At 37.6% G+C, this 27757-nt stretch overlaps 1 protein-coding gene across 1 annotated transcript in view; it reads left to right on the top strand.

The window, feature by feature from the left end:
- LOC139707970 (scavenger receptor cysteine-rich domain-containing protein DMBT1-like) overlaps positions 1-27757 on the top strand; it is a 59359-nt gene that overhangs the window by 18779 nt on the left and 12823 nt on the right. Inside the window, exons 3-8 of the mRNA XM_071619961.1 lie at positions 8849-9153; positions 11927-12313; positions 13711-13726; positions 13921-14224; positions 16701-16714; positions 19012-19017. Coding sequence (XP_071476062.1) covers positions 8849-9153; positions 11927-12313; positions 13711-13726; positions 13921-14224; positions 16701-16714; positions 19012-19017 — 1032 coding nt within the window. The remainder of the gene's footprint in view (positions 1-8848; positions 9154-11926; positions 12314-13710; positions 13727-13920; positions 14225-16700; positions 16715-19011; positions 19018-27757) is intronic.

The following is a 27757-nucleotide window of genomic DNA, read 5'->3' as shown; positions in this document are numbered from 1 at the left end:
ACGCAAAATCCCCTTCGTGTGGGAGGGGATATGCCCCTATCTACAACCTCGTGTGCATGCTTTTTCTGTTTGATTGCTGAACAGACAGCGTTCATGATATTCAGTGTAAGAATTAATACAAGAAGTGTATTTAAATATAGGCAAATTGTTCAATAATAATCTACACTAAAATATACTGCAACCTCAAACAAGTGGGACTGCTTCAACTCTTTAAAACACGCAAAAACATGCATCAAATTGCACCATTTTGCAACATCAATATGCAAAAAGTTCTCACCGTGGGAGGGGGGACACCCCCCTCCCACACCCTACCCCTCCCCCTTCGCTCGCTCCGCTCGCTCGGGTTCAGTCGCTTTTCATGATATTCAGTGAAAAGAATTCATACAAGAAGATTATTAAAAAATGATACCATTTTATATGCATATTGTTCAATAATAATCTACATCAAAATATACTGCTACCTTACACTAATGTTACTGTTTCACGTCGATAAAACGCGCAAAAACATGCATCAAACTGCATCATTTGCAACATCAAAATGCAAAAAGTTCTCACCGTGGGAGGGGGGACACCCCCTCCCACACCCTCCCCTCTCCCTTCGCTCGCTCCGCTTGCTCGGGTTCAGTCGCGTTCATGATATTCAGTGAAAAGAATTAATACAAGAAGTGTATTTAAATCATACCATATTATAGGCAAATTGTTCAATGATAATCTACATCAAAATATACTGCTGCCTTACACTAATGTTACTGTTTCACGTCGATAAAACGCGCAAAAACATGCATCAAATTGCACCATTGCAACATCAAAATGCAAAAAGTTCTCACCGTGGGAGGGGGGACACCCCCTCCCACACCCTCCCCCTCCCAGTTCGCTCGCTCCGCTCGCTCGGGTTCAGTCGCGTTCATGATATTCAGTGAAAAGAATTAATACAAGAAGATTATTTTAATGATACCATTTTATAGGCAAATTGTTCAATAATAATCTACATCAAAATATACTGCTACCTTACACTAATGTTACTGTTTCACGTCGATAAAACGCGCAAAAACATGCATCAAATTGCATCATTTGCAACATCAAAATGCAAAAAGTTCTCACCGTGGGAGGGGGGACACCCCCTCCCACACCCTCCCCTCTCCCTTCGCTCGCTCCGCTTGCTCGGGTTCAGTCGCGTTCATGATATTCAGTGAAAAGAATTAATACAAGAAGTGTATTTAAATCATACCATATTATAGGCAAATTGTTCAATGATAATCTACATCAAAATAAACTGCAACCTTAAACAAGTGGGACTGTTTCAACTCGTTAAAACACGCAAAAACATTCATCAAGTTGCACCATTTGCAACATCAAAATGCAAAAAGTTCTCACCGTGGGAGGGGGTACACCCCCTCCCACACCCTCCTCCTCCTCCTTCGCTCGCTCCGCTCGCTCGGGTTCAGTCGCGTTCATGATATTCAGTGAAAAGAATTAATACAAGAAGATTATTTTAATGATACCATTTTATAGGCAAATTGTTCAATAATAATCTACATCAAAATATACTGCTACCTTACACTAATGTTACTGTTTCACGTCGATAAAACGCGCAAAAACATGCATCAAATTGCACCATTTGCAACATCAAAATGCAAAAAGTTCCCACCGTGGGAGGGGGGACACCCCCTCCCACACCCTCCCCTCCCCCCTCGCTCGCTCCGCTTGCTCGGGTTCAGTCGCGTTCATGATATTCAGTGAAAAGAATTAATACAAGAAGTGTATTTAAATTATACCATTTTATAGGCAAATTGTTCAATAATAATCTACATCAAAATAAACTGCTACCTTAAACAAGTGGGACTGTTTCACGTCGATAAAACGCGCAAAAGCATGCATCAAATTGCACCATTTACAACATCAAAATGCAAACAGTTCTTACCGTGGGAGGGGGGAAACCCCCCTCCCACACCCTTCCCCCCTCGCTCGCTCCGCTCGCTCGGGCTCGGTCGCTTCGCTCCCTCGCAGACTAACCGCCCCCCCTAAGATGAAATCCTGGCTACGCCGTTGTGCCCGGGGGGTAGGGAGGGGGGGGGGGGGGGGGGTCGGCTAAGACACCTCAAAATTAGCTCATGGCTGCGCCCAGTGCCACAAATTGTCTGCTGCCCTTAACGAACTCGAATCGGTCTATAGCACCGAGTCTGGCATTGCGCAATTGCATGCACAAACGTCGGTCGTTCGGAGTTAACGTACCATTAGGGATGGCGATCGGCTGCCTTTTTAAAGTTCGAGATCACGGTTCGTTCCCGATGGTGTACGCGACACTTTGACAGAGAACAAATAAAAAAAGATGAGCATTTCATGACGATATCCAGGTGCGTGAATATTTTCCAGCATATTTTAAGCGTATGCGGAGATGACTGATCAGTGATGTGCACATCGATCGTATGATCAAGCAGTACGATGTACCGGTATGTGTTAGCTTTATGCGTGCGGTGGTGGAAATGCAAGACCGGCCGGCCTAGGGCAATGCGGGGGCAGTGTACGAGTATGACATGCCTGGCCACTGGCTGGCTCGGGTACAGGGCCTACTGTACTAGTATCCGTGGTCGGGGCGGCGCTATAGGTAAGGTACACGTACGCGCACGCTAGCGCTGTGCAAAATATGTCCCGCGCCGGAAGTGCACTAAATCTTGACGAAATAGCCACATCCGGGTTCTCTTTACGTCATTGGCTATTGACCGATTCGGGTTCGTTGAGGGCAGCAGACATTTTACGGCACTGGGCGCAGCCATGAGCTCAAATTCGGTGTCTCAGCCGACCCCCCCCCCCCCCCTGCTCTCCCCCACCCCCGTGCAACATGTTTATCACGCACTTGTAACAAAGGTTCGCACACTAAGCAAGCATTCACGCACTCAATACGAGACGCCCATTGGCTAAAGCAACCATGCATCAGTTTTTTTTCATTCTGCGCGCGTGCTAGTGTAGAAAAAGGGGTGGGGAGTGGGAAGGGGGGGGGGGGTCGGCTGAGACACCGCGTACTCTCTAAAAAAAATCGAGTGAAAATTTTCACTCTAAAAAGAGTGAATACAAAAAAGAGTGAATTTCGAGTGAAATCGGAGTGAATTTTGAGTGAAAATGCTCATTTTCACTCATTTTGGAGTGACGTCAGGGATCACTCGAAGATTTTGGAGTGATCCCTGACGTCACTCCAAAATGAGTGAAAATGAGCATTTTCACTCAAAATTCACTCCAATTTCACTCGAAATTCACTCTTTTTTGTATTCACTCTTTTTAGAGTGAAAATTTTCACTCGATTTTTTTTAGAGAGTAATGGCGCTGCCCATGCCAAAAATACACATAGCGCGTCACAGAATCGGTCAATAGCAAGAATTATGTCCTCTTTCATTTTTCCCCAAGAGTTTTCTCAAAGAATCATCATCAAAAATTGTTGGAAACCTTTAGCCCTATCTCCATCGAAACTATACTATCCCTTTAACGTGCAAAAGCTGTGCAGAAATACTTGACGAGTTGGCAACAAAAACTGAAGAAAATGAGAAAAAATTAAAGAAAGCATTAACTGTGTCGTTCATGGGCGAATGCGAGATATTTCAGTAGCAAAGACATTGTACATAAGAAACTGACGATAATTCTAGATTCTGCACTAAGTAAAGATGTCACATTTAGGAATGGTGCTACGCTAAATGCTGCTAGAGCAATATATTTATTGTTTTATCTAGTTCTGTATTTTTCCCTCCAGGTTCAGGATTAAAGGATAATTATGAGAAAGAAAAACAACAGAAACACATCAAAGCTTATAGTACATTGGGCAAAAATGATGTTATAGGATGAAATACGCAAGCCCTCCATGATTTCCAAAATAAAACACCAGAAAACACCGAAGAAATGAATGTCGAAATTATGTGAGATGGCTGTTCGAAACACATTTCTGCTAAACATATTTGTGACCGTGCACCTCAAAACGAACATAAAGTCGCACACACTGATTTTGCGTGAGGATTGAAAATAAGTGAAATGGGTCAACCCAGCCGAATTTGACTTTTTCATATTTTCTGAAAGAGCGGGTCTTCTTTTACATTATGCTAAAATTTGGTATCATAAAACGGGTGAGAAAGTGTATTTTTTAGCAGTTTATCTCGAACATTTTTGGTAGAATAGTGTGATTAGGTGTGTCTTTAGAATCCCTTTTTCATTTCTGAAAAACCTTGTCCACACTCTTCACTTTCAACTCTAATAACTTTTGAAAGGATAGTGCTACTGCTTTGAAAGTTTAATTTCATTTTAATATGATAATCCCTTCATTGCTGTTACTCCGGTGGTTTACTTCATGTTTTTTGTCCCATTCATCGCACAGCCAGCACGGTTTGGTAAAGATTAAGCGCTTGAATAGACACCGTACTTCAGAGCCTCTTTTCTCAGTTCACACTTTTCCTGAGTTTGTGCTTTCTCTCCAATATTTAGATAGGTTAGGAGAGTCCATTTGATTTGAGTTATACATCATTTTAAAGCTTAAAGTCTGCTTTTTCAGAATGTTGTCTTAACTAAAAATTCATGTCTGGCGACTTTTTGTTTGTTTTGAGGTGCAGGGTCACATTTAGTTATCGCAACACAACAGAAAGGTGATATCCAAGAATTCAGATCAATGGCACATGCCTCATGTCTCCATTTATCTATGAATCGAGAATGTGTTAAAAACATCCTGTTACTATAACAAATAATGAATTCTCACCTCTTTGTTCATCTAATTAGGTTTAACTATGGCATTTCCACTAACCTTGATGCAAGAACTATTAAAGATAACCCGGATTAAACGTGGGGGTGGTGCGTTTCTTGGCAAAGACTAAGTAACTCTGTACTAGGACTAGTAGGCAATTTTTTTTTCCGTATAAACGTCATTGCAACTGATTGACAAATTGCCCTGCATCTACGTAAAAAAGCACTGAATTGATCAGTTTTAGTATAGTAGCCATGATAAAATACATGGGCGTACATAATATACTCGAACTTATGACCTCCTGATCTCATCAGGAGGCGTAATCTCCACTATATCACTGAGCTTCCGCCCGACAGCAAATATTTATTCTAATCCTTATGGCATGCACCGGGCACTGTGTAATTATTCAAATACATGAAATTCTTCCGTTGAGATGTTTCCATAGGTGTTTTCACATCAGCCCGATAAAAATCCAAGCTCGAGATATTTTTTTAATTTCCCAAGTCAGAAAATAGCGCGCTATTTCGAAACATCGGGCTGATGTGAATACACCTCATGAAAACATTTCGACGGAACAATTTCATGAAAATGAATAAATACATTATTGCCGACATTCCGTATTTATCTTTGTCATCTATCAAAGTTACAAATCCAAAATATGCCTCCGTCAAGGTCTTTCATTGCTAAATAAATACAATGTACTAAAAAATCAGGTTGCCTCTACTATCAGAATTCAATATTCGTTCAACCCACTCAATATTGTCAAAGTTGCCATGTATTCATTGATTTCGTATATGTAGCTATAATCCTCCCAATAATCATTTACGACTGATTTTATCACGTATCTTGGTCCATATAAAGGATTGATTATCACAGACTCAATTTCATCAGAAAACTTGGGCAGCACTGGGAGTAAGAATATAAATTCAGAAATGCAAAATGATTTAACAACCGTAATTTTCCCTATTGAAGTTGAATTTCTAGGAACCCATATTTTCAGAATGCTTTTTAGTGCTTCAAATTTAGGCTTGAAATTTAACTCAAATAAATCATTAGAATATGAAAAGTTTTCTAAGTAGGCGATAAGGCTTTGTTGAATATGTAAATTCAACAAATGAAACATCTGGAGGATGGGCTTTACAATAACTTAAAGTTATAGTTTCTGATTTGCTATGGCTTATACAAAACCACAGAAAACTCTCAGTTGATCATATCAGAAAATATTTTATATCTTTAAAGTTAAAGGTCGTGTCAGTAGCTATTATCTTTAACGTTATATAAAGGGTAAAAACTCAGAAGCATGGCAATTATTTATAGAACACAAGAAGAAGTATCGGTTTACAAAATCTGTATGAAAAAAAATGAAATAAGTCTTAAAGCTTAAAACATACAGGGCCATTTCCGTTAGTCAAATTACTTTTCTGGATCTGCTATAAAACCAGAAAACCCGTGGCCTCAGTGTCAGTTAAAATAGTACGAATATCTTATGTTTTCACAAATAACACGGTCCTGCATAAAGCCGGTCTGATCAGAACTAAATATATCAGTCAAAACCTTCTTAAGCCTTTGAGCAAGGCGGTTTGCCATAAGCTTGCTGTCCGCGTTCAAAATGGAGATCGGTAGCCAATTCCAAAAGAAAAAAAATAATAATAAATTCTTATTATTTTTTTTTTTTTTGGGCGGGGGGGAATAAGATGAATAATGGCTTTTCGGTAGTCAGAGGACAATTTGCCAGAAAAAAAAAGAGAAATTAAAAGTTTTCAAAAGCGCCTCTCCCAGATCTTCAAAGGACCGTAAAATGCACAAGGAACACATTGGTTTCGGGAGTTTTATTATTTTTTGCATAATTTTAAGATTTTCTAAACACCGATTTAGTGTGATCAAACATTCGAAATGTTCTTATGCATTCCGATTTAATATTTCGCATATCATTTTGGTAACTAATTTTCAAACTCTACTTGTGGGTGCTCACAAGAGGTAAAAATCAATTCATTATGATGTTTTCAGCAGTATTCCAATTATAATTTTCAAGCAGATGCATCGAACTGACAATCTTCATGACAAATCTTAGTAATAAGTATTTGTCTTTGATTTCCCCTTTCCAAATTAAGAAAGTATCGCATATTCTTTTTACTCTCTTTGACCCAATTTCCTCTGGATCTAACCATAACAATTATAGATTTTCTTTTCATGCTAAGCATGTAATTCATCTCTACAGAGTTTAATATGCTTCATATTTACTGGAGAAGAGAATCGGAAGGACGAACAACGTAATTAGATTCTAAATTATCCATTTTATCGAGTAGACCATTTTGTACATTTTGCTCGGTTTGCTTTCTTAATAGACTACAAGAGTAACTGATCTTTTCTAACATTTAGAAAACTTGCCCAAAAAAATTATTTGGATGCTAAGTTCAGAGAACAGAAGTTTATGTTCCTGAATAAAATTCCGAATAAATTCAATATGATTTTCATTCTGTAAAAGGGATGCGTTAAACTTCGAAAAACCATGACCTGATTTTTATTTACCACCAATGTTGACCACAGAGAAATAAGAGATGATACGGATTGGGCGGTTTCAAGCCCCAGTATGAGTTATTAGTTATCAACCTGCATGTGCGACCAAATTGAATTCACATCAAAAGAAAAAAAAAATCTAGACAACCATATATATATATATATATATATATATATATATATCCAGATGGATATACAGATAGATTAATATATATATATATATATATATATATATATATATATCTTGGAATTTTCCACGTGTTGGACTTCGAATGTTGTAATTATTAGAAGAAAGAGTCTCAAGTACGCCATGGATCCAACGATTACAAAATTTTTTATTACAAAATAGAATCGCTAAAGTCTATTATTACAAGGACGTATATATAGCAATGTATTTTTATAAATAGTATATATAGCATAGTATGATTCAAACAAGCACTTGAAACTTTGGTTGAGTCTGGGTTCAGTCTTCATTGAGATTTCACTTTCTACCATACCCCTATACGTATCAGCGCTCTCCTTGACAACGCAGCTCCCGGGCAACGCCCTATGCGCATGACGCGCATAGCATTGTTGTTATGATTCATGTTTATCATTTTCATCATTGTCTTTGCACTGACGAAGGTCTGAGGCAGACCGAAAATTTTGTAATAAAAATTTTTGTAATCGTTGGATCCATGGCGTACTTGAGACTCCGATATATATATATATATATATATATATATATATATATATATGTATATATACATATAATATATATATATACATATATATATATATATATATATATATATACATATATATATACATATATATATATATACATATATATATATATATATATATATATATATATATATATATATATATACATATCTGTGTGTGTGTTAGTGTTAGTGTGTGTGTGTGTATGTAAATATCTCGAAAGCAAATACACATGTATATTTTTCAAGATTTCTAAATATCCGCAGGTGCGGTGAGAGGTTGTCCTGCCACCATTTTTTTTCTTTGCCTATTAACAACACCTGAAGCACAGGTAAAATCACCACCTCATACGGTATAGATCCACAATCAAATTCAGATTTTTCCAACATGTTGGTAACAACAAACAAACAAACAAACAAATAAAGCGTCATCAACATTTGGTCCATACATTAACAAGTGTACATTTCTCATGATCAAACAAAATGGTTAATATAAGCACTAGTCCATTATCATCATGGTAGTGTTTGTTGATGTCAATCAGCAAACAGTCTTTACACAGTAGGACTATACTCGTAACTCATCCGCTATTTCAGGTACCATATGAAAAATATATCACACCACTTCAAAATTGTCTGCCAATTGTAACTCATCTTGAGGAGATGAATGCGATTCTTGAATAAAGAATATATTCGCATTTTTATATTTCTAAGCTAACTCTGAGATGAAGACCTCTGATATTCACAGAGAAAATGTCAATTGAATTCATATTGTCTTTGCCATGGTATTAGGAGAATCATGAGTATATAAGTGAACTGCCTCTGTCTCTTTATCAGATAGTCGGTATGAAGTCACAACTTATACTTCTACCCGGGATCGTTCCATTATCGAATACACCTCCGCCTCCCCGTCCAGCATCCGCCTTGTCGGAGGGAGCTCGTACTACGAGGGTCGTGTTGAGATCTATCACAATGGAGCCTGGGGCACGGTGTGCGATGATAGCTGGGATGACGATGATGCCCGGGTCGTCTGCAGACAACTTGGATATCACACAAGCTACGCACGGGCTGTGATTGGAGGGACGTACGGAGAAGGAACGGGATCCATTCTACTTGACAACGTTAGATGTAGCGGCTGGGAGTCGAGTCTAGCTAGCTGTTATTCCAACGGATGGTACAACCATAACTGTGGACACAAGGAAGATGCTGGCGTTCGATGTGGTGAGACACGAGTTTCTAAATTCTTGACATGTAAAAGATGTGCAGTTCTTCTTGACAAGTTGGCAAGAGAAATTGATAAAAACAACATCATGACCATGAAGAAAACATCGTTAATGTTGCTCATTGTCGAATGCAAGGAATTTCGAGATACAGCAGAGATATTAGTTTCCTGGAGAAACGGAAGAGATCATTCTGGAATCTCTGCTAGGTAAAAATGGTGCAATGTTAAATGTTTGGAGCCTTTGGTTTGGTTCGGTTCATTCCATTTATTTTTGCATTTCTTTTTTCTCCAGATTCTGTTATGATTAGATGAAAGTTTTAAAAAAAATGGAATCCAAATAAATAAAAGACTTGTGAGATATAATAGTATAAAAAACTGATGACCTATATTTACCTCTTTTTAGACATGTTTGGAATCCCGTGCCCGATAGAGTGAATTTACATCCCTTGCCTCTTTTAAGCTCAAATATAACAGATATTTGTTGAATAAGTAATCTTCGCTGAAATGTAACCAAATATACACATAATGTCTGCAGCATTTTTCATCTTCTTGCCATCGTCTGCCTGTTCTCTCTCTCCTCCTTGCGATCCCTTTCCTCATTGTATCTTAAAATGTACATAAATATTTCAAATGGTCTCTGCTGGTACTGGCTCTACTATTTTCTCATTTTTTTCATTTCTAATCTCTCTCCCTCTCTTCTCTCTTTCTCCTTCTCTCTCTCATTGTTTTCATTTTTTTTAATCATGTAAGCCTATATTGTAATGTAATAATGAAATGTCATTGTTTTTGCCTTGGTCTTTGCATTTTGATAAGAAAACGGAAATAAATGAAATGAATTAATTGTCAATAGCAACTGAATAGTGTAACATCAGCTACCACGATCAACACGGTTGCTCATATCATTACTAGAAGAGTAGAAATATTGCATCGTATAATAATTGTTAAGGAGGAAGGAAAACACACAGAGCACTGCCATCCTGGCTGAGCTCGACTTGGATGGGACCCAGTAGACCTATACGTGTAAATAAAAAAAGAAAAATATACTTTTACAAAACACTGTATAAAAGCATATTTTTGCAGGTAGGTAAGTATTGGATGTGTAGTTTATATAGAACGGATCGCCGTATAATACCATTTTTGATCCGTATGAGACTAGGGAAGCGTCACACTGTCCCGTAATTGACGCAAGATAGCAATACTAATAATGACAGTTTTCAGTTTCGTGTGAGTGACCCGGCCCCGAAGTTGGTAAAAAGCCTGTCATCGGCCAAAGCAGGTATGACGCCTAAAGAAGGGCACATGATGGCATCCGAATTCCCACGAGGACTACCCGAAGATGTGAATCTTTATTACGAAGTTTACTCGAATAAAAGGACACGAAGGACACGCGACACAAATATTTTGATTAAAATACGATTTGTAAGAATTTCTTTCATAATGTCCGAATGTATTACGTCGTTAGGAAATATTTAACATGTAGGAGGTGGTCGAAACCATATCTATGATATCAGTGATGTAAATTTAATGTAAGAACACAAGAATATTGAGATACCCCACTGTTAGTGTCGTGTCTTAGATAGTTATGAGCTGGAAAATCACAAAGGATAGGCCTAATGTGCAAACGGTTTTGCAATTAATCTGTGCACCAAAGCAAAACCCGTCCATAGGACTTCAGTATTTGGATTAATATCCCATTGCAAATACCAATGAATACTTCATTTTAAAAAATGACATGTTTGCCTATGGTTGCTTAATGTTTTGACATAATGTAGTTGTTGTACTGTGTGTGTGTTCTTTTTTTTTGGGGGGGGGGATTGATATAAACTGTGGGAAAATGGTAGTTTAAGTCGATGCAATGATATATGAATTGAAGCGAGATACAAAATAAAATATTTGCTTGTTTGTCTCAATAAATGAAGGCTTAGACCATCGCGCACACTAGATTTAGCTGTTCTCAGGTTTCGAACAGTCATGGATGATTCTATTACTAGGCATATCCATTGGGAGGGTTACAAAAATGAGTTCTCGTAAGAGGTGTTTAGACAATTGGAAAAAAATGGTATATAACCTGGATCTATGTTACCAATATATGCTAAAGTTGGACAAAAGAAAGTGAAATAGACATTAAGGCCCGAATTCACGAAGTTGGTGCAAATGAAACTATGGTTTAAACCATGTACAAAAAAACCACGGAGCGCCAAGTGTCGCATGGAATATTTCGTTACGATATTAGTCATTTTGTCTACACAATGACCGTTTCGTTAACGAAATTATCATTTCGTGGACGAAATGTTCATTTAGTTACAAAATGTTGTCATTTCGTTACAAATAATCATTTCATCGACGAAATGACTGATTTCGTAAATATTTCGTCAATGCGACACTTGGCTTTCCATGGTTTTTGTCCATGGTTTAAACCATGGTTTCATTTGTACCGCCTTCGTGATTTCGGGCTTAAAAGTGTTTACAACCCTGTAAAAGAAATGGTAATTTACTGATTGCTGTGACGTAAAGTTTGGTATTCACTGACTTTGTCTTTTAGTCCTTCCTCTTTGTCTGAGTGAAGGGAAATAAGCATTTGCAAGTAGCCAAGCCTCGAACAAAATCTTCCTGTAGAACGTGTTCTGTAAACTAGTTCACGACATTTAGAAGCTGCAATCTATTCAATAGCTGCTATGCCCTGTATTGTTTCTTGAATACGTCACTGTCTTGCGATAACATTTAGAGCATCAGAGATAATTATGAGAGTGATCCTCATTTGTCTCTGTTCAGATTGGTATGGCGTCACAACTGATCGTCCCTGGACCCGCGATCCTCCTTGGACCGATTTCCTCTCCAGCTACCCGTCCATCAGCATCCGCCTTGTCGGAGGGAACTCGTACCACGAGGGTCGTGTCGAGATCTATTACAATGGAGCCTGGGGCACGGTGTGTGATGACGAATGGGATGACAATGATGCCTGGGTCGTCTGCAGAGAACTCGGATATTCCACAAGCTACGCACGTGCTGTGAGTGGAGGGACTTACGGACGAGGATCAGGATCCATTCTACTTGACAACGTTAGATGTAACGGCTGGGAGTCGAGTCTAGCTAGCTGTCCTTCCAACGGATGGTACCACCATGACTGTGGACACAAGGATGATGCTGGCGTTCAATGTGGTGAGACTAAAGCCCCTTTTTAACAGAGCCTTTCAAACTAAGAACCATCGCGGCAACGTCCGGGTAACATCAGGATATATTTATTTATTTATTCATTTATTTATTCATTTATTTATTCATTACCATCATTATTACTGTAATAATTTTTACCTTGCCTGTTAAAGGGATAGTGTAGTTTTGATTGAGACCAAGCTTCAAATTTCTACCTTTTTTTTGTGAGATAATGAGAAACCTGTTCTGAAATATGAAAGAGCACGAATTTCAAAAGCGATTCAACGTTTATTTGATGAAGATTGGTTTTGAAAAGGGAGAGATATAGAAAACAGGGCAATCCTAATAAAAAATGAAACCAACCTGTTATAGGATCGCTGTGTTTTACTCTGTGTTTGGATATCTCTACATTCCGAAACCGATTTTCATCTTATAAACTTTGAATCCCTTCCACAATGGTACGCTCTGTATTATTTCATTGGCAGGTAGGCGTGGTTGTAGAAACCTTGCGTGTAAATAAAAAATACGCTCCCCGATAAGGTTTTCGTCGTGTTTCACGGTACCCTTTGCTCTCTCTTGCGGTTTTATTGGAATTTTGGAGGAATTTCTTCGGACGTTGACGTGTCGTTGCTGCTATAAGGTCTGTTAAGTCAGGACATCGGAGTTTCAAAATTCTTAACGTACCAAAGCTCTGAAGAAATACGTAAGGAGATGGAAATAGAAACTTACATAAAACAAACCAAAACTTTTGATAAAACATCGTCTGTGTTGCTCATGCTCGAAAGAAAGATATTTTGATATTACACGGCAGAGAATTTTTTTTTTAATGATTTAATGATTGGCAGTATTGATATTTGCCTATAATTGCTGTAATATTGATTTGAAATAATCGTATCTTTTTCATCGAAATAACCTCGGCGAGTTTCAGAGAGTATGAATGCCAGTTAAAATTGATGCAATACTATACGAATTGAAGAGAACTGCAAAAATAGAAAAGAAAAAAAAAGAATAGACCATCGTGTACATTATAATTTCAGATCAAACTGTTCTCAGGTTTCGAATAATATTGATGATTCCATGACTATCAGAAGGGATACAAACACGAATTCTCGCAAGAGGTATCCAGATACATGAAAGCTAATCCATGTTAGATGCTAATATAGACAAAAACAACTTGCAATCCTTGGAGAGTTGGCAATTTGGTGATTGTGACTGATAATGAAGTCTTGGTGTTCACTGCCTCCGTTTTTCATGTCAGGCTGTCAGGGGGGAAACAATCCCCCGCAGCCAAGCCTCCCACAAGACCAAGTATTAGATAGCTTTCCGTAAACAAAATACACGACACGACGAGACTGTGATCCAATCAATGCTGTTGTGCACCGCATTCTTTCTCGAATATAATGTAGACGGTCTTGAAGGCTGGTCTTTTGATATTTCAGCATAATTATGAAACATCACGGGTGCATTGGAATTAAAGTTTATGGTATTTAGTTTATAATAAACACCATTTCACCAGTATGAACTTCCTCTGTCTCTTCAGATCGGTATGACTTCACAACTTACATTCCAAGGAACAATCCGCATGAAGACCCGGCCACCACCTCCACGCCCATCAGCATCCGCCTTGTCGGAGGGAGCTCGTACTACGAGGGTCGTGTTGAGATCAATTACAATGGAGATTGGGGCACAGTGTGCGATGGTAACTGGGATGACGATGATGCCCGGGTCGTCTGCAGACAACTCGGATATTCCACAAGCTACGCACGGGCTGTGAGAGGAGGGACGTACGGAGAAGGATCGGGGTTCATTCTACTTGACAACGTTAGATGTAGCGGCTGGGAGTCGAGTCTAGCTAGGTGTCCCTCCAACGGATGGTACAACAACGACTGTGGCCACAAGGATGATGCTGGCGTTCAATGTGCGATTTGTTCGAGCTCCTCTCTGTTGATAAAACCGCTCTCTCTTGATCGTAGTACAGTCCCCTCCCCCCCCCCAATGTTCATGTATTTTTTTATAATTAGAGGTAATCAAACATAAAGAAAGAATTTGTGGATCAGACATTTGGTTCAAAATATTCAAATGATACGAGGTGAAGTCGTCATATCACAATCTCATAATCTTGATTAATTGCTATACTTGTGGTTGATAATCAGAAAATACGACCCTTCCCCTTCTGATCATTGAAAAGTATCAACATGGCAGTGATGTTGGAAATGATTCAGTTTCTTCTGTTTCATTTCACTTTAATGGAAAAAATGGTGTAAAATCGTGTACCTGTAATAATAGCTGAAACTCCATGCAATCAGTGAGATGAACTCCCAAACACCCTCGTGAACAGTACAAACAAAAGTCGACCAAACTACTGAAAGGAAAGACTGTCTAGACGGCAGGCTATGAAACAACCTGGGCATCTTACCCAATCCAGCTGTCTGTATTGTACAGGAATGACCAAGAGATATTATACACACTATAGATCAGATCCGGATGGAGGAGAAAATAACTTCCCAAAACTGGTTTAAGTTTCTACGCTTATGGGCGACTTGCTCATATCATGCGATTTTAAGCTCAAGCGAGGACTTCTGTCTTGTTGGATATTATATAAATGTTCCTTGTTTTAAAATGAAAGGCAGAGAGAGATAAATGGCTACACTGTCTCGGTCACCTTGTTATGAGAAGAAGGTAGATTGGCGAGTTTTTAACATCCCACTGAAAGGCACTTTCATGCCTTCCAGCCAGAAGCAAATAGCTTTTGTGAAGTTTAATGGTCGAAGTTATTTTCTCGTCCAGGCGCTAAAGCGAGTCTCCACGATTGAGGCTTTCCATAAACAGTATTTAAAAGTGAATTTGACACTGATTTGAGATTCCTTTCTTGCTTTCTACTCTCCTCACCCTTAACTGACAACTTCCCCCTCTTTTCATCGTATCGTCCACACAGGTGATATTGAGGTTCCTTCTACACGACCCTGGTCCATTACCTACGATGCGCCGATTCGTTTGGTAGGCGGATCTACGTACCACGAAGGTCGGGTGGAGATATTTCACGAGGAAAAATGGGGTACTGTGTGTGATAGTGGTTGGGACACGCGGGATGCAGAGGTGGCGTGTCGACAGCTCGGTTACCAGTCGTACGGTGCTCAGGCCTACAGCGTTCCTCGAGTCAATGGCAGCAGACCGTTTCATCTTGCGTACGTCAACTGCGATGGTTGGGAACGCTCTTTAAGTTCGTGTCCCGCGAATCCTTCACCTGACATCTGCACTAAGATGAACAGTGCAAATGCAGCGATTCGTTGCGGTATGAGAAATATCGTTCATATCTCCATGAGAGTACATGATATTGTTTCATAAATCATGTCCTTTGAAATTTTTATATTGTTTTTACATATTTAGGCTGCATGTTTATGTCACCATTTACACGGGTTATTCCACATTATTGCTAACTGTTTTACATTGCAACTCTAACACAGCCGGTAAAACAGGGGGTGGATCCAGGAATTCCGTAAAGGGGGGAAGGGGCGTCTTTACAAAATTAAAGGGGCATGCGCCCCTCCTTTTTTCTCTTTATTTCTTTTGTTTTAACAAAGAATAGGGGGGGGGGGGGGGGGACGTCCGGTGCGCTCCCCCAGGACCCGCCACTGTAAAAGTACATGCGTTATCAAAAAGGATTACAAAATGGTGAAACTCTCAGCTGTATTTCTCACTACCCCCCCTTAGCAATTACTGCATAGTTTCTAAAACTTGCAGCAAGCTTTCCCAGCTGATGTTAGAGCTACCTGGAACGAATTAAACCAGTTCTTTAACTCGCAAGGACTCTCAGGTGGCGACGCAACAAACTCCCCACCCCAACCCCCACACATGCACACCTCACCATACACCATGCAGAACACATTCAAACAACAATGGATTTTGCTTTCATTTCCCCTAGGCAAATTAAAGAAGTCACAAATTTTGTTTTTGTCTTTAAAATACAGGAACGCTCGACAATAGTCAAAATGGATGCAAAGGTATCCAAAAAAAAAAAAAAGCCTTTTCATCAAGGGGAAAAATTCAGCATTTACATACTGGATGAAAATTGGTATTTTGCCAATTTGTACACAGAAACCATACGTATACACATATAACTGCGAATGATACATTGTATTTGCACCTCAAGAGACTGTAAATGTACATTGTAACTTATATACCCAACTGTATGATAAAGAATAGACAAGGTTTTGGTATAAATCTCCTAAATCTGTTATTTTTGTGCAGTCGTGATTCCTGAGAACGGCACGACTGTAGTGTCCCTAGCCGTTGCCTGTGGACTTTCCATCGCCCTTGCACTGGTCTTTGTGATTACAACCTCGGTCCTGTGCCGAATGGTGAAATGCTGCCGGTCACTACCCACCATAAGATGCAGGGAGATGAAAACAAGTTTGACGAGCGCCCCCTTCGACGGACGCATCAAATACGTCGATTTAAAGAATGGTGCCACACTACATGTTTGAATAAATCATCTATGAATGAAAAGAAAGTCAACCAGCAAAATTCAATTTCTTTAACCAAACTCCGTTTCTTTCTCTCCTCAACCAATGTCGAAATACACATTCGTATCGCGATGTAAAACGTGATTGGTTTCGTAGCATTACGTATACTTTTTGATTCAAAACTGTAGTATTGTATCACGTCATTCCTATTCTACATGGAATGACACTTTCTACTTTGTAAGGTTAAAAGTATAATACGTGTCAAAGAAAGTGACTGTGCTTGGCAGGAATTAATGTTATTTGTGTTTACTCAAAGGATGCGGAAGTTAAGGTGACAAAATAGAAGGCTACGTCTTAGGAAGATGTGAAGTGATTGAGGTTTAATGTACGTGGATTGAGAAGAAGTAATACGAAGTCTTATTTTACTCAGAGTTTTGTTTAGATAGGATATTATCATTATGCAGTTAACAAAATAATCAAATAAAAAAAAATGCTGCAAAAAGTTAAAGTAATGCAGCCATACGTATCAAATAGAAACGGTCTAACTGAAGATAACCCATATTGTATATTTTGTGTAAACCGATTGCTTGATGAAACTGATTGAAAACAAATGAAAAACGAAACAAAACAGAAACAAACTTGCCTTCTCTCTTTTCCAGCATCGACACCTTCTTACTTTCAAGATTTTCTTACTTCTTTATTACTGACTCGTGAGCACAGCATCTTCCATATAAAGTTAATCACAAAGTTGTGAATATGTCATTTGTATGTGGGGTTCAGTTGTATGTAACTGACAAGTTATTCTTTCATTTAAGTTACTCTTTGTTGATCAGAAATCAAGAGACATGTGACATGAGCCATTTTTTTTTCCAGACAGGGAGAAAAAAAAGCTGTGAAACTTTGTGAGCGATCAGCGTTTTTCAATGTATTTCAACCGTATATTAAAGCTGTCTTGCTTTGAATAACATGTTTTAAGTAACAACACAAAATGTTTGCGATACTCTTGTCAGTTAAATCCACATTTATTGTTGGATGACCGTCATATCAACGTAAATTGCTACATATTGTTATTTTGAAAACCTCGATTTTAATATCTATATGCCTTTTTCATGAGCTGTGAAAATGTAAATCAAAATGAGCATCAAACCTTGATTCGTTGGAGTCCTAACCACGAAGGAAGGAATAACAAACAAAGCGGACTTTTTGATTTTCATTTTCGTTTTTGTTAACTTAGCAGAACATTCTGTACTTACTAACTGATATACATGCAATTCAATTTGATCACAGAGCTCGTATCATTGAAAGAAATATTACTGAATTGTTCTGTTGTACTAGGCTTATACTCAGGATACACAGATGAATAAACCTTTACCGCTGAGGTGCATGCAAATACCTTCATGTCACGGTTTCCTGTCAACGATTTTCGTAATGTCTTATTTGGTTATTCGTGGACAAGATATCAGTTTATGGGGAGGGGGGTCAAATAATGATAAATGACAAAGTAACACTATGAAAGATGATGAAGTAGTTATGTTGTATGTGTATCTTTTAACTCTAAACGATCACAAGGATGTATGTTATTGTGTTGCGGTAAAACAGACTAGAGAAGAAAGTGTCACGAGGATTATGGTGTAAGCAGCTTGAGGAATGACTTGGTCGAGAAAGAACGGCGGTATCTGTTTTGACCATCAGACCATTGAAATTGTCCAAGTGTTGATTGAAAAAAAAAATGTATCATGTATAACAACAACTTGAAAATAAACAGATACACACAGGCAGGATACACGCGCATCGACAATTTGATTGGTAATTTCAAACTCCTTCATGCACGCACGACGTTGGTTGAAACTAGCCACTAATATTCTGTATTACCTCAATGACAATGTTTAGTGGAAAGTGCGGGAATTAGCTGTAATATAATCTTCATCATCGTTTGCTCCATAGATTAATGTTAGTTAAGTGTACGTTAAAAACATGTGCATGGCACTGTTACAAATTAATTGAATCGTTTAATAAAGATTCAGTTATTTTGAGTACTTGACTTCAAACAAAATTATATGTTTTTTTATCACCCTCGCAAAATACTACACACCCGATTCTAATAGTATGTTCCTGGATAAGAAGAATCTTAGCACCGAAAAAAAAAAACCCGCGTGCTGTTCGTTATTCCGAAGGTTCGCTATTCCGAAGGTTCGTTATTCCGAAGGTTCGTTAATCTGAAACGCACTAATTCCCTATACCTAGAGGTTCGTTAATCCGAAAATGAAAAAGGGTTCGTTAATCCGAACATTTGTGGCGTTATTCCAAAGGTTTGTTATTCCGGAGATTCGTAACCGAAAATGAAATTCGGAATAACGAACCTTCGGAATAACGAGCTGTAACCGAAAAAAACCGATGTAAACCTTTTATGTATTTTATTCCCCCAATTTTAGAATACCGGATTCAAAGGGTATATTAAATAAAAGTTACATATACATTGTTGCGGAATGTTAGTGGAAAACATTCTTAAACATAGAAAGAATTCCAGTATTTCTCAAAGGCAAGTTACATGACTAATCAATGAGGGTTTCAGTTGAAATATCACTGCAATGTATCCATAATGTGACCCCCTCTCCCCCCCCCCCCCAAAAAAGAAAAAAGATCGTACAATTAGTTTGATACAGACAAACATTATAAACTGTCTGATGCAGTTATATTCGTGCAGGATACAGGATAGAAGGTCTTTGCTTTTTAAAGCCAATGGTGAGCTTTATGTTGCATCAAACTTGGAACCCCTCCTAAAGATTTCGCGCGATTGGGCAAGTTCTTGAATACACCATTCGCACTCTACCCTGTGCAAAATAATCAGGACTGAATTATATTGTCTCCATTCTACGTGCATGTTATGATCTTTACCTACATAAATTGATGGTGCTTCACTGTTTGACCCTGTTACCACAATGTTTCATATCTTCGTGAGGCAAGTTAGTGGAGAATTTATGACCCTGATTTAAGCAAATATTTACGCCTCCTCACAAATCATATACATCTCACTAAAGAACTTTAAGAAGGGGAGGAGGAGGGTATGACGGAAGTTTTCAGTGAGTGGAGGAGGATTTAAAATCCCTTCAAAACGTTTTAAGGTCACTGGATTTTAAAGAAAAATATACACGATAGATAAAGGTGCTATGGTTATGATTATTACAAAGTTGATGTAATACATGTAATAGGCAATCAAACTCGTTTTCCACGATTCACTCTATACATGCTATATCCATATATGAATAGATCTAAAACGTAATTTGAAAGTAAAAAATACAAATTAATACAAATCGTCATTTCTGTAATATCGCAAATCGTGGTCAGCACTGTTGCTTACAATATGGCACATATAAAGGCTATTATGTATAGCTTCATCATTTTTAATGGAGGAATAAAAAGCCCAAGAGATTGTTTTCTTAACTGCATATTGTCTTCCATTCATTGCATCTTTTTTATTAATTTTTTTTTTTGGATTGCAAGCAGAAACACCAGATTAACTGATGGATCTCATGTCTGAACAGCAAGAATGTCTATTAATTATTCATCTGTTTATGTAAGCAACAATAGGCAGGTAAAATGTGGTTTATATAGGTGGGGTCGCAGATATTCCATTCCAGTTCGTATGAGACTGTAAAGTGCATGCCTGATAGTATTCTTTGAATTCTACCAGTAGACTTGGTGTAGGGCTATAGTCTTCATTTGTGTGGTTGTGATGGCATATATAGAATATCTGCCTATTGATAGGGATACATGCATGAAATCTGAATATTACTTGTATTACAGATGAGAATTGACCTAACGGTTTTCAACGACGCTATTATAACCTGTGTAGGTGTTTATTTAACAGATGTATTATAATTATATATATATATATATATATATATATATATATATATATATATACATATGTATATATATATATATATATCATACATATACAGTATATATATATATATATATATATATATATATAAACATATGTGTTTCAAAAAAAATCCACTTTTGATTCTTAATAATTCAAAAACTATGTATTAGATAACATTGTCATTGATACGAGTGATAGCTGAATAGTGTACAATTTCGTTGAACGTGGTTTAGATATGAAAGCATAAATCAGTTTCATGAAATTCATGATGAATTTCACAGTTAGGTTCCAGATTTCGCTCTATTTTCAACCCTCTGTACAAAATTTCACTTTGCACAGGGGTCCATTGGTGTGTATGGGAGTGTGTGGTTAACACCCTGACAATGGTCCTGAACAATGGCCAGGGTTTGAATGCTTCATTATTTATTCATGAGAAATTTCACTATCACAACTAGTCTTTATTCAGCCTCTGGCAGTATCTGTGTAAAGTCAAACGCCTGCCGATACTGTCGTTGAGTCGTGACAGTGCTCTCCCTATTTCTAAAAAACGAAATTACAGTGAATACCTTCTGTTCTATCGTAAACATGGTGACAGGAAGCAAAGAAAATCAATTAGAGTATACACTTGTGTATATGGAGCCTTAAATATAATCTACTGTGAAACAAATCGCCCTAATGATAAATGCTGCTAAACTCTTTACCAAAAATGATCTCTTTTTATCGAAAAAGCGAAAAATAATAATAGATTAGATAATTTATGCTTATTTATCTCCCAAATTTAGTGATATGTGAAGCAAAATTTCAAAATGATTGCCAGCTGGAATGAAATCAGGTGTTTGCAAGCACATGGAAACATGTGCTTACCTTTTCCATGTGCATACATTTTACCCTTTACCGTGCATGAATTCAGACTAGCAGTGCCCAGGGCAATCCACACGAATTATTGATTAAGCATTCATGTGCCTGGGAGCGCGAGACTGACGCCTAGTCAACAGGTGGTTTAGGCATGTCCATTGTTAAGGGCCATTGTCAGCACACACTCACATACACATCATTGGTTCCTGTGCAAAGTTCATTATTTTTTTGTACAGAGGGTTAAAATTTGACCAAAATCTGAAACCTTACTTCAAAATCAATCTTAGATTTAATGAAACTGATTTATGCTTTCACATTCAAACTACCTTCAACGAAATTGTACACTATTCAGCTATCACTCATATCAATGACAGTGTTATCTGATATATAGTTTTTGAATTATTAAGAATCAAAAGTGGGAAATGTTTTTTGAAACATCTAGTATATATATATATATATATATATATATATATATATATATATATATATCTTCCTCAGTCTTGATAAAGGGCAGGGCCCGAAGACTATATTCAAATTACATTTTGAGGATTCAAAAATTAATGTCTTCCACCTCTTCCTCACTCTCAACTACGCACTACTAAGACGTGACGGCCCAGGGGTTTAGCAACTTTCACACACACACACACACACACACACACACACTCTCTCTCTCTCTCTCTCTCTCTCTATATATATATATATATATATATATATATATATATATATTTATTTATTTGTATATATATATACATATATATGTATATGTATATATATATATATATATACACGTATATATATTTATATATATATATATATATATGTTCATATAATTCTTCTGTTTTCATAGGAGAAAGGACGAAAAAGAAGAACGCTACTTGAGTTGATTTTGGTAAAAATGCTCTTGATGCCGGGTCCGGAACGTGCTTACTATTAGTCAATTTTCTTATATTGTATTCCTTTTCCAAAGAGCTAAACAGAAAATAAAATTAAACCTTAAAGTTCAGTCAAGAGCGAATGGAAATATGTAGCTAAATCTCAACTTAACTGTAGTTTCTCAATGTGGGCCTAGTGATGTTCGTTAAAAATTATCAAATATAGAAAATAATCAACAATTCTTGCGTGCACGTTTCAACTGGCGGAAATACTACATATTTCTTGCAATGGAATATCGAAGATGGAAGAGGAATACAAGCCGCACAACGTATTAAAAAAACAAACAAACTCCTTTCACTTTCCTATGTGCCCTTAAAAACAAATAAAAAAGACAAAGATGCACATTTCTCAATTCTAGCTCATTCCTGTCACAAATATCTTTGAAATAATGTGACGTTACCTCTTTCATCCGTTCCTTCCCTCCCCTCTCAACCCATAGGATCTGTCCTGTGTTATCTTCCATTGAAAAAATAACGTTGGGTTTTATCGCACATTATCTATGGTACGTCATAAAATACTTCTACACGAGAGGTATAAGTACACTGTATGTGGTGACAAGCCCTCACTAAATTACATTCTTGCACCACATCGGTCGGAGAGGATTTTACACCGTAACTACGCACACTATCGGCTATGTATATCTAGTAGAGGCACAACGCTCTTCCAAAGTACACACTGGGTTTAGTCAGTGGCCATGAAAGTTAACATGGCGTCTCTATACTCACCTTCTAATCTGGCGCTGTTACTTATTGTCACAGCTTTGATGCCAAACTCTGCCGTTTGTCGTAAGTAGCATGTTCATATTGATTCTTTGTACCATCGGATTTGTCTTCAATGTTTAAATAACGACTCAAGTCTAGATTTGTAGGCTTACATCCAGGAGCAAAATATCTTTTAAGATGTGAAAAAAGACCAACTTGTGAGACGTGTCTGTTTCATTACCTGAACACAAAGGAAGGTTGAATGCCAGCACTTAACTGACAAAACTATTGTCGATCGGTCATATTTCTTTGATCGAACATTTTTCTTGAATGGTGGGGACTACATTTGAATTAATAATCGCAGTCTAATATTTGGTTTTCATGTCGACTTTTCCGATTCGGAATGAAGTAGTATCATAGAATTCATCAAATGCCATTCATGTACTTTGTAAGGTAATACTCTTTCCTTTAGAATGGCACTTAGTCACAGTCACTCTACGGTTACATGTAGCAGCTTTTCGAATATAGGTTTTCCCATTAATTTTCAAACTTTTATTTAATTTCACAAATTTTTACTTCAATTTCGTCGCAGGATGTTGGGAATAGGCCAATCTTACTTTCAAATTCCTCTTTCGTCGTTCATTTTCAAATAGAGTCCATCCAATTTAGTCATTTGGCATACATTTTCGTCATTTACAGTTCAAATTCGTCAGTTTCACTCACAGCACTCAAAACAGCAGGATCGATTTCGTCTTTTGTCAATCATTTTTGTTAAATTTTCACTCACATTCGTCTCATATCTCTGTCCGGTGTGATTTTCCAGTCATTCATGATTTTTTTTTTCTGTAACCGTTCACATTTTACATTCAGGAGTTAAAATACACACAAGTGTCCCCCTCCGAGTACACACTGATAAAAACACACATACCGTCTAGCATACGAAAACACTGACAAACGATTTCTAGGCAAACATGATTAAAGACGAAATTTAAGTGTAGAATTGTAGCCTGTTTAATGTCAAAGAATGGATAACATAATTATGTTTGCTGCTTTCCAGGGTACAAAAATTAAAATTTGCTTCATACACTATAATGCGAAAACCTGAACATTACGAATTAAAGTTTAAAAGATGACCGTCCTGTCTTTGGTTATGTCTTTTGACTGTCGTTTATCCTTCAATCAACATCAATTTAGGTTGGCAGTCATGTTTTTTCGTGTATTTTGTCTAAGCAAATGGTTAATGAATAATGTGTAAGGATACAATTTACGAGAGAAAGTAAAATTGTGTTGGCTTAAAGTAATGTCGGTTCACCATCAAAATATAGAATCGACAACATCTGACTAATTTGAATGAAAAATTCATGAAATTTTGTGAACAAAGACGAATTTGATCTTCACATTCTGCGATCCGTCAGCGAGAGGGATGAATATGAATGACAATTGACGACTCTGAAAGCTATGTATTCGAAAATGTTTGACGAAAAACGAATTACAATGACGATTGACGAAATTGAAGTTAGGATTTGCGTTCCACTTGCTTCTCAAGACGAAATTGAATAATAAATCTTTGAAATTGAATGACAAAAGTGCGAAAATGGATGGGAAAACCTACACTAAAAACTCCCTATCAATTCTAAAAGTAGGCCCTCATTTAATGATTTTAGCAAAAGAGAATAACCATCTTCAAAAATCTCTTTATATATATATATATATATATATATATATATATATATAAATCTCTCTCTCTCTCTCTCTCTCTCTCTCTCTCTCTATATATATATATATATATATATATATATATAAGGCATAAATGCGAAGTTTGTGAAGGATTCAGGAAAAAGTGCTCTATGCTTAAATATAGCAGAGCGTTATAGGCATTTACCTTGGGCGCACGGAGACCGCTACCGCCTAAAGATCGTCCAGCGAAAGGACGTGAAACAGTCGGTAGCGGTCTCCGTGAGCCCAAGGTAAATGACTATATATATATTGATATAAATATATCAAAATAAATAAATATATATATATATATATATATATATATATATATATATATATATAAAAGAAACAAAGTGGTAGTGCATTCTTCGCCTTCTTCGGGAGTTCTAAAGAAGGCGTAGGACGTCGAAAATTTCAGCCGAATAAACTTTTGCTTTATTGACCAAATATGAATTAGCAATTTGTTTATTCATTTTTTTCGTGGAGCCAATACGTGAAATCTCATTCGCATCATTGATGAGTACTTGAAATAATTTCACCAAAATTGGTTTACTTATCGTCCTATAGCATAACCACGATATATTTTGTTATTTCATGTCAGATAACCACACGTAGAATGCTTTGTATTTATTTATTACTATTTTTCATTGTGCATATTCTGTCATTACTACGGCAAAGGCCACTGAATGTGTTAACTTTGATAGCAGACTCATTTATTATCATTACTATTATTGTAAAGTAGTTGGAGTGTTACACTTACACTCTGTAATTTTCCCTCTCCCCCTACCCTTCCTTCACTCTCTATCCAGAGTAGCTAAGTATAGGGTCTACATACCGTCAAGCCTCGGCTTATTTTGGAGACCCTTCCGTTTAAGTTCCCTATGCTGTTTGTACTTGTTTTGTTTTGTACTAAAAACTTAATATCGATATAATGTTTGTCATAAATGACTTGTATATATTCATATCTGATGTAACGGAATTAAGCAGAAATAAATCAAATCAGATCAAATCAAATCAAATCAAACCCTGAATCGAAATACTTTTGCATATAGGGAAATGATGTGTATAAAGATATCAGTTAGGCCTACATGAAGCCACACATAAGTATATTAGCATTAGTTTAGATTTAACAACATCTTACTGATTGTTTTTTCTGCTCATCAACAATGGAAAAAGTCATTATCTTTGGTAGACGTTAACCGGTTTTATAGGAGGTGGTAGGCCTATACCTTGAAGTGTACAAATGTTGTTTAATACAATCGTCTGGTCAGAAAGCAGCACAACCATGCGGGAAACAAATAGGTATGTTTAAGATTCACTGAGAACAGCCATTAAAGTCGTTTCCTGAAACAAGACACCCCTGTCATAATCTTGGGCCAGCGGATTGAGGCTGAAGTTGGGGGTCAACTGGCAACTATCGTATAACAAACAAATTTTGTAAATTTTTGAAAGTATATGTCTTAACAAACTTAGCTGACAAGCTGACATTTCGTTCAAATCAATAAGGCATAGCATATAGATTAAAGGGACTGTACAGTACTGGTTGAGGTGGGGATTCATGTTTTGAACATTCTTAAGTGAGATAATGAAAAACCTCTTATGAAATATGAAAGAGCATGTAATTTTAATAAGGATTCAACGTTTATTTGATGAAAATTGGTTTTCAAATGGCTGAGATATCCAAAATAGTGATAATGATAAAAGGCGACGGGCCACAACTTTATTAGGATCTCTTTGTTTCACCTTGTTTTTGGATATCTCAGCCATTTCAAAACCGATTTTCATCAAATAAACATTTGATACCCCTTAGAATTGCATGCTCTTTGACATATCATAGAGTGGTTTCTGAATATCCCGCAAAGCGTTAAAAGCTATATCCTCAGCTCGACCAGATCTGTACACACCCTTTAAGTCAATTTCTCATAAAATGAGACCCATCTCCACCTTTGGAACACCAAAAGTGTTGAAACCTATGTTTACAATGTCAGTTAGTGCGATGCAAACATTTCACCATGTTTATAGTCTGGACCTCATTTGCATAACATGGGCGTCACGGGGGGGGGGGGGGGGAGGGGTGCGCTGGGTGCGAACGCATCCCCCCCCCCCCCACCCTTCAGAATCTTAAAAAAAAAAAAAAAAAACTGCTTCAGTGTGCGAGCGACCTCAACCCCGGACGCTAAATAATTGTTCTTTTTTTTTCTTCTTCTTTTTTTTCATTTTGCACCAGGAGGAAAAAAACAAAAACAAAAACAAAAACAAACGCACCCTGGCTCTGGCAGCACTGATGCTATACATGCAGTGTTTACTATATATATATCGACCGTACTGTATACGTAAGGTATGTTTCATTCATTGTGCAACGGATTATCAATTCAGAAAATGAGAAAGCTCCGTCGTATGGGAGGGAGATACCCCGCCCACACCCTCCTCCCCCGTTATAGGTCTCCAATATCAGTGGCGTAACCGGGGGGGGGGGGGGGGGGGGGCACGTGCCCCCCCACCCCCACCCCCCCCCCCCCGCTGGTACAAAAAAAAAATCAAAATGGTAAATTCAAGGATTAGTAAACTGCTTTTGAAATTGACATGAAAGGGTGAGCAAGAATTTGTTTTTCTCTACAATTTCTTTTAACCGTAATTAAAGAGGCATCAATAGTGTGAGACATTGTTCAAAAAGCCCGGAGCCGACAAAAAGATTGTGATTCAGCGTGATTCCTGGTTGGCATTCTGAATGATAAGGAGGATGGAGCAGTGTACTCAGAACATCCGAACGGCAGAGAGTCGCTGCAATGTTGCGCAATGTGATGTAGAATGTACACCTCTGTACCTTAAACTTCGTTATATCAAAGCTAGATCACTGAGTGTTGCTTTACATACTATATAAAGATTTGACCTGGGCTAT

This window comes from Diadema antillarum, unplaced genomic scaffold, assembly GCF_040938485.1.
Source record: "Diadema antillarum isolate AM-2024a unplaced genomic scaffold, OU_Dant_1.0 seq00001292_RagTag, whole genome shotgun sequence".
NCBI lineage: Eukaryota > Metazoa > Echinodermata > Echinoidea > Diadematoida > Diadematidae > Diadema > Diadema antillarum.
Note: the sequence above shows the minus strand (reverse complement) of the source record. Positions and strands in the feature narration are given on the sequence as shown.